The 9,020-nt window shown below is 43.7% G+C and overlaps 1 protein-coding gene across 1 annotated transcript; it reads left to right on the forward strand.

The window, feature by feature from the left end:
• The first annotated feature begins 920 nt into the window (after window positions 1-920).
• Window positions 921-7,087, forward strand: LOC121852162 (nuclear receptor coactivator 2-like). Its single transcript, XM_042346258.1, has 6 exons — window positions 921-1,116; window positions 2,503-2,607; window positions 3,624-3,764; window positions 4,240-4,387; window positions 5,957-6,147; window positions 6,810-7,087. The coding sequence occupies exons 1-6, from the start codon at window positions 921-923 to the stop codon at window positions 7,085-7,087; spliced, it is 1,059 nt and encodes a 352-aa protein (XP_042202192.1).
• The last annotated feature ends 1,933 nt before the right edge of the window (window positions 7,088-9,020 follow it).

Consider the following 9,020-nt stretch of genomic DNA (forward strand, 5'->3'; position numbering starts at 1 on the left):
GGAACAGATTATTTCCTTTCCCTTTATTTGTTATGGGAAAAATTCGTTTGGTATACGTCATTTTCGGTATAAGTCCTACCTTCTGGAACGAATTAAGGATGTATACCGAGGTTCCACTGTAGTTGATAATTTTTTAAGAGATTGAAAATGATTGCTCTCATGCCAAAACCATTTTACCTGACTTGCAAAATTTTGAATGGCCACTGAAATGTTTTTCATTTCCATCAAATGTTCAGCAAATGAAAACATAAAGAGAGACTGCTTTTTAAAAAGCATTTAAATTCAATGCCGGGCATGATGTTACCATTGAAGGCCAGATTGGGCTGTTGCTGATTTAAATTTTCTTTCTCTTTTATCACATGTGCATCACAGCTGAACCCGCTTAATTTGAATACTTGCTACTAGTTAATGGACAGGGACATTAGAAATCCATGGGTAAAATAATGTTCCTTACATTTTGTTTGAATGTTCTTGTAATATGGGAATAATTTTCTAATTAATAACATTCCAGTAAGCATGCTGGAATTTTTCTGCAGTACTTTTTCTCTCTAGGATTGTACCAAAAAAAACTCATGGTATTGTCACAAGCTGCATTTGTACAGGCTAATTTGACTACCATTGGGGCTTTTATGTATGTTTTATCGTAGACATGTAACAATTCATGCTTATGGCGATTTGATTAACCGTCTTGATGAGAGGGCACGATTTGATCCTATCATCATTTTTGTCTTATTTGTACTGTCGGGTCTTGCATGTTCTGTCTTATTCATTTGGCTTAAGAGTCATTCGCGTATAATATTAATTAATTGAAATAATCAATTCTCATGTGCACAATGTGTTGCATGTATGGCGGATAGCATGCTGCGCGTCTATTAATCAGCTTGATGTTTGTCCACGTTGTTTTTTGCTTGTCATTGCCCATGACAGTGAATGGCGTGCCGTGGCCCAATGACGTCACTCGCAGAAACTCGCACACCTTCAACTGCCGCATGCTCGTGCGGCCCCCGGACGACTCTGACGACGAAGCATCCAACTGCCAGGAGGCGCGGCAGAAGTACGAGACGATGCAGTGCTTTGCCGTCTACCAGCCCAAGTCCATTCTGGAGGAGGGAGAGGGTAAGAGCTTATCCGGTTGTTAATCCTGAGTGCAATTTGATTATTTAAGAAATGAAATCCCTACGGATATTTCCACCTGCATCTATATGCAGTAAACGTGACAGTGATAGTGCCAAGGGGTGTGATAATGAATACAATAGTGGTATACAAAGCTGAATCAATTTGGGATGACAGATGTCAATGCTGACTGTAAAAGCTGGGACAACATCTTGTATTCAGGAGCTTCACTTGGATAGTAAACGAGAGCCTTGCACACAACATTCCCACGCTCTCAAAGCAGAATCTGGATTTGTTACGCATTTTATGTACAAATGCATGTTGAATTTATCTCACACCGTACGTAGCCAACCATGCTCATCGGAGGTAATCGGATCTTAAGTTGCTGCACAAGAGATGAGACACATTTGGATGAGTGGGGTTAATCGATAATGGAGGGGGGATTTGAACAGAGGAATACTATCATGCACGGTGAGGTTGTGCAGATGGACCAGAGAGGAAGGACTTGGGTCCAGACTTGAACATGGGAAGGGAAGTCTGCCATGCGGATAATTATCAGATGGGATGTTCTCGACCCTGTTGGCAGAAGTTGGAGAAGGAGCGACCTCCCAATGTGCGTGGAAACATCTTCTGTAGTTTCTTAGGTTTTTTATGGAGGATGGAGGTGATAGTTCCATGATTTGGGGAAGGGTATTTGGATTTACAAACTGAGATTTAATATAACCTTGTAAGTAAGCCTTATTTAAACTCAAACAATTCCAACAATGGGCCTTCTACAATAAGAGACATGGGAAGAATTCGAGGTATATTCGCTCTGCAAGGAAAGGGTAAACATGAATTGGCTTTTGAAGTTCCAATGTTTGCTATCACCTTGAGACTAAACACAAACTCAAACATACCAAAGTGATAATATTATACTCACCTTAATTTAAATCTAAAACCAACCCCATGCCTTCAAGAGGAATATCATTTCCCTGTCATTAATGCGAATACAAAGCCAAATTCTACATTATGCCTACTTGGACATTGCTCAACAAAGTTTCAGTTTAATTGTTTTGCCTCGTGGTCAATCATGGAAACGCTATCCTGTTCTTTTAATGACTTGTTGACTTTCATTGCCCTCATTATCTATATAATCTAATGTTCTTAAGGCAAGAAAATTGCCCAGGTTTTGGTAATCCAGCAAAACCAAATAGATTGCTGTGATTTATTCTCCATGAATGACGATACTAATTCAATACAAATGCAGTAAATGATACCTGGGGGGAAAATATGGCCCGCATAATAATTGTATGGCGATTATATATGGCAGACGGTGTAATTGAGTAGCAGCTGTTGACGGATGAATGTTGTGATGAACTTACTTGTCTTGGGGATCTCTCTTGGCAGATCTGCAGTCGTGTTTGATTTGTGTGGCACGGCCTATTCTGACCAAGGACAGAACGCAATCCAAACCCACACATGAAACATTTACCACCAGGCAAGACCTCAGAGGTGAGTTTCAAAAGTAATATCGCACATCCAGATCATTCATTACTATTTTCCCATGCGTAGAACGTTTTAATGCTTTACAGTTTTAGTTAGAAATTGAATATTGCATTGAGGGGCATTGTTTTGTGAGTGCTTGCTTAAATTTGTATTTTAAATGTATGATACAACAACGTAGTGTAAATCTTGAAGCCTTGTTATTTTTTTGATCTTTTCGTTTTTATAGCCTGGTATTATTTCACTATTTCTTGTTTGTGCCATTCATAAAATGTAATAAACACTTCACCGGCAGTTTTTGAAGCATGTTTCGATACCTGCTGGTTTCGAATATACAGCACAATGCTGTGACGCATTGAACTTAGAAAAAAAAATCTCCCCATTTATTATTTGGAGATTTATTAATAATACATGTAGAGTTCTCACTTGTATAGTAGCTTCAATTAGTTGTCTAACACATTTGTGCTATACGCATAATGCTAAGAGTAAGGTGGAAAAGCTGAGGGTTTTCTTACAAGAGCCCGTCGGCACATTCCTTCCAATACAGTCTTCTTAGAGCGCACGGAGCCTAACCAGAAATATTTAACCAATAACTAAAAAATGTATATATCGTAAGCTTTTGGGCCTTGCCATCATTAAATATCTGATCGTTAAAAACTGTCCGTAACCCACCTCAAAAATTTTGCTCTTAAATTCGAATTTCTACCACGACACTGTAAAAATGTAATCTCCAACCATATAAGTCATGTTTTTTGGTCTCCTCTCTGTCTTTTCTTTCTCTGAAGAAACACCATTGTCCAAAAAATGTCTTGCTCTATATGGTTTTGTTATCCAGTTGTATTAATAATACTCTTCGGTCTTTTTTTCTTGGGCTGTTGTTGAAAGCAAAAAGACAACACACACTGCTCATGATAGCAATAAGGTTATTATAAAACATCTGTTGAGCCACATGATGAAGCAGGCCCTTAAGGAAGTTACAAGTGGTTCATGTCATGTGTTGACCCGTGTCTGCCACATGTGCACAGGGAACATTGTGTTCATTGACAAAAATGCCGCGCAAGCGTACATGAAGCCTGGCTGGGAGGAGGTGGTACGACGATGTCTGCACACCTTTTGTCAGACCCGTGACAATGAAATGTCACTTGCCAGACGACACAACCAGGAAGGTAGGTCTGTCGCTCGTGACTTTAGAGGTCATTCTCTACGCAATTCCCAACCCCGTGTGATGCCAAATGATGCTGGATAGAGCACAGTAATACAATGAGTTGACTAAATAAAAGCACATTTGTTCTGAAAGTTTCCATTATATATGATTGCCCATTGGCTTCAGGCCCTATGTCATATGAAAGTCATAATGCAGATTAAGATGCTCCTTTCCATTAGTGCATTGTGGAAAATTGGCTAATACAAATGTAAATTGCCGAGTAGCTTTTATATTTGGATAACATTGTTAACATTTGTTCTAACTAAGTTACATATTTTCTGTAAGCTCGTACATTTTATAGCAAACAAAACATTTATGTATATGTTTTAACTCTTCTTTCCAACATGAATTCAAATCCTTAAGACAGCCGACAATTAAACAACGTGGTTTTAATAATAATGCTAACAAGGAAGCATGTTGTATTTTTTATCCAACAGTACTGAAGTCTGGCTTTGCTCACAGCCCCTTCTACAAGTTGATGTTGGCAGATGGTACAATCATCTCTGCCCAGACGAAGAGTCAGATTCTGCGCAATCCAGCCACCAACCAGCCACACTTTGTCGTGTCTATGCATACCGTCATTCGGTAAAGCCCCTCACACACATGACATGCTGTAACGCATTACACACATGACATGCTGGAACGTATTTTGTTGTTTCAATTTAAAGCTTTCATGACTGCAGGCATTCATCTTCTTGGTTCTTTCGGTAAAGCCACGTAGAATGGAAATAATAAAACATAATAAAATAATTCTCACGACGTCGTGAGAATTATTTTATTATGTTTTATCTTTATTATTTTATTACTTCCCTTCTACGTGACTTTATCGAAAGAACCAAGAAGATGTATTTTGTTGTTCTCAAACGTTTTGCTTCGGAGGCACCCTCAATCGAGATTAACTGGGTCCCCACAACCCAAAAAACACAACTCGGGTTCCTAAGGCCACAATGCACTGAGCAATGACATGTCCACTCCTCTCGCCAACGTAGCATTCATGTGAGAGGCGTTTGTTTCACGCTGCGTGTTTGTGGGTTTTGTCACTGCAACATGGTGGTGACATTTGCCCGCAGACATTCAAAACTTCTCCTGTACGGTAGCCATACAACAGTATGCCTCCCCACACCTCCCGACCGCCTGAAAGGATTTTGTGACCCAGAGGTTATGAAACCACTGATGTAATGTTTCTGTCACCACTTGAAGAGTGCTTTCGCTTGAATTTAGCCATGATTAGGGCTGGCATGCGAACTGCTGTTTTGTCTTATTCGCCCTTTAAGTTTTTACCTAGCGTGCAAACAATGTGACAAAGCATGGTGGTACTAAATGTCTTACTTATGCTCTTATGAACAAATGTATGTCATAAATTAAGAAGTATGTAATCAACTAATATTTCAGCCCAGAATCTATTAGAATGTAAAAAATTAAATGTCTTTTTTGCTATATTTCATAATGGTGATAAAAGCTGTGTTCCTTGTTTGAACAATAGTATTTAAAATCATATATGTATATATATATCTCAGAAGGCAGTAGTTTGCATATGAAGGTCTATATAGAATCGTCAAATAAATTGGAGCCACAAGTTAAATTGGACCTGTTCACACCAAGGTTGATCTGAGTTAATGCTTGAGGTTGGCATTCTGCCACGCTTGCACAAATTTCAGTCATGCAGGAAACGTACATTTAGAGCTTAGTTCACAGAGACACGGATGAAGATAGTTGCCAATTTTTAATATGGTCTGTAGCGAAAGAGGGCGTCAAGGGACTGGAAATGTTTGATTATAGTGAAAGTTAACTTGGGAACACTAAGCATGTCTGAGTTTAATACTGCCCCTGCTGTCTGCTCTGCCGTATTATTCTCTGCATTGCTGACTTTCTCTCACGCTCATGTTCATACAAGAGATGTACATTTTCTATTTGTCATATGATTAACTGCCTGTCAGTCTTAATACTATATTAACTAATCCTCGTCTCAACAGCTAAGAATGTTTTTGACTGTCACCAAACTTCATGAGCTTAATTTATTTCACCAATTTTCTAAAACTTATATCCCACTGCTATAAAACATAATTATATGTTGTTGCATGTAGATATTTTGGACGTTACATTTCTTTTTATCTTAATTACATTTTTTTCCTATTTCCAATTCTTCTTCACAAGGGAACAAGCGGACATGACGGGTCACAGCAGTGCAAATTCAATGGCAGGCCCGGCCATGATGTCCCCAGCCACTCACAGGGACATGGCCAGCAGGGCGGATCGGGACAACAGTGCCCTCCCTTTCTGGGAAACGCGAATCCCATGGGGGATCAGTTCCAGTTTTCTCGTGTTCCGCCCATGGACCCAGCCAGGTTCGGTCCCGCCGGCATGCAGGCTAACAGTGTCACACGCAACCTGGCCAGTCCTGGGATGGGTGGAACTGTTCACCAGCAACAGCAGCAACAATATCAACAACAGCAGCTTCAACAACAGCAGCAGCTTCAACAAAGCAGCAGCTTCAACAGCAGCAGCTTCAACAGCAGCAACAGCAGAAACTTCAACAGCATCAACTTCAACAACAGCAGCAACTTCAACAACAGCAACAACTTCAACAACAGCAGCAACTTCAACAACAGCAGCTTCAACTTCAGCAGCAGCAACTTCAGCAGCAGCAACTTCAGCAACAGCAGATTCAGCACCAGCAGCACCACCATCAGGGCTTCCTGATGTCACCGCACCACTGTGGCAGCCCTGTCATGGTCGGTAGTCCTAGAATGCCAACCGGAGGGCACTTCTCCCCGGGATCCACCGCTCAGCAACACCCGAGCTCTATGTCACCAGCCACAAGCCACGGCTTTTCGGCGAGCTCTTCCTTGAACGCCTTCAGGCCCTCAGCGAGGGTGCGTGCGTCCCCTCGGTTCTTTCTCCGCTGTCTTCCCCTCCACCCACTCCGGCCTCTGGTCATGGCCACAGACTTCCGAGCAGCTCTGGTCAAAACTCACCCGGGCAGCAGCAACGCTTGTCCACGCCACAGACTTCTCCAGCACTGAGACTGCAGATCAACCAGCAGAGCTCACCAGGCCAGCAGCAGAAGGTACCCAGCTCATCCCAGCAGAGCCCTTCCAATCAGCAGAGGGGCCCTGGACCACCCAGTTCCCTCAGCAGAGCTCGCCAACTCCTCAGAGGATGTCAAGCCGGGCATCTCGCAGAGGGTCAGCCACTCCCAGCAAAGTCCTTCGCCTGGTGGACAGAGGTTTGGCAACCCGCAGACATCGCCGGGCCAGCGATCGGGAACCCACAGAGCTCACCTAGTCAAAGACTATCAAAAGCGCAGAATTCCCCAGGGCCGTGGATGGTAAACCCAGCCAGCCAGTGCTCCCCGGGGCAGCCAAGAATACCCCGTCACAGCGGAGGGGCAGCACGGATGGGAGCAAAGACCCACCGTCGGGACACGTCGACCCTCCCGACGGCTCGTCAGATATGTCGGCGGACGGCAAAGGTGAGGCGCAGTCGGGCGACCCGGATGAGCCGAGCCGGGCGTCGGACAGCAAGAAGCATACGCAGCTGCTGCAGCTGCTAACTAACGGCGGCTCCGGTGGAGAGCTTGTGAGCACCACATCGGCGGCTGGAGATGCTAGCAAGGAGGCTCTGTTTGGGATTACCTCGCCGACCACAGCAGCATCCGCTGGCCTCCTGGCGAATATGAGTCAGAGTGCAGCGGCGGCGGGACAATTCTGCCCAGCGGCGACGGCATCCTCGACATCTCTATCCAGCAGCGCCGCCTCATCTTTAAAGGTTATACACCGGATTTTAACTTGCCTTATAGGAGCACCTTCCTGTTTTGTCGCTGCCCTATGCTTGATTATTAGAGTTTGATATTTCTCAAGCTGTGTTGTTGTTTCCCTCCTTGAACCACGCTTCCTCACTCTCAATCTTGTCTCGTATGTAAAGTAATGTTCCTCAAATGCCTGGTAAACAATGAAAAATCAGCTGCTGGAAAGGTAATTGCTGGTTTGTCTGATCTCTTGGTTGTATGAATCCTGCATGGTCTGCAAAAAAATGTGTACGTAATTTAGCAGTTTGCTTCATCAACTTTTTAAATGATTGGATTCATTTACAATGCTGTTAAAGGAAATTAATTGATAAACGTGTGTATTACTTTACGGAGACACATTAGCTAAAACACTGTCTGTGCAACATTCCTGATTCAAGCTAAAGTCATCTTTTAAACAGCGGTGCATCAATTAAACAATGTCACATGCACAGCGCTATGTGACATCTGAAGAAATATCCATCAGAAATCGTTCGTTAACAGCGACAAATGCAAGTCATTCTCTGCTGTCCTGCGATTTGCACACGCGTGCGTCTGCGCACGTGTTCGTTTTTTTATATATATATCTGGCTCCGCTAACGTCAAGAAGGAGCGACACAAGATACTCCACAAGCTGCTCCAGGACAGCAGTCCGCCCACGGAGCTGGGCGACAAGCGCGGCGGCGGCGGCGGTGTCGACAAGCCGCCTGCCGAACAGCAGGCCGGAGGCCTCTGCAGTATCGGCTCGGCGGAGAGCGGCGTGAAGCAGGAGCCCGGCCTGGCGTCTCCCACCACCACCACTGCTGCCGCTGCTTCCACACTCTCCGGTTCAACCGCCGGCGGCGGCGTTGACGGCGACGGCAAAAAGAAGGACCACGACCACGTGCTCCTGCGGTACCTCTTGGACAAAGACGAGAAGGAGATGGCTGAGGCCGGGGGTGCTGCGTCACCATCCCAGCCGGCTCCAAAAGTAAGCGGAGAACGTTTTAGTGTCTCATAGTCGCCCTTCAACGGTGCATTTAGCATCGCTTGTTTTACCGTGCAGCCCATATGACCGTGTCGGGAGATTGCCATTGTATGAATATAACTTGTTGAAAGTGGGTTTCCTATTCAAACAGAGCGTGAATATGGGGGGGAGGTGCTTATCTTTTTTTAAAGTTTGAAGCGATTGCAAAAAGAATCCACATTGCTATGGTAGAGGGCCAAGACAGCGACTGGTGATTTCCAAAAAAAACGTTTGCACTAAGAGGAATGTACGGCCAAGTTGACCTCTGATTGGGATTTCATCTCGCAACCTACACATGTAAATTCATGAGCTCTAATCACTGAACCACCTGGCCAAATGGATAATAATTAGTTGGTTAGAAATTTTTTTTTAATTTACTTCAAAAGTTGCATAGCTTAATGTAGCTCAGCGTAATCAAATCTTTATTT

This window comes from Callorhinchus milii, unplaced genomic scaffold (assembly GCF_018977255.1).
Source record: "Callorhinchus milii isolate IMCB2004 unplaced genomic scaffold, IMCB_Cmil_1.0 Scaffold502, whole genome shotgun sequence".
Lineage (NCBI taxonomy): Eukaryota > Metazoa > Chordata > Chondrichthyes > Chimaeriformes > Callorhinchidae > Callorhinchus > Callorhinchus milii.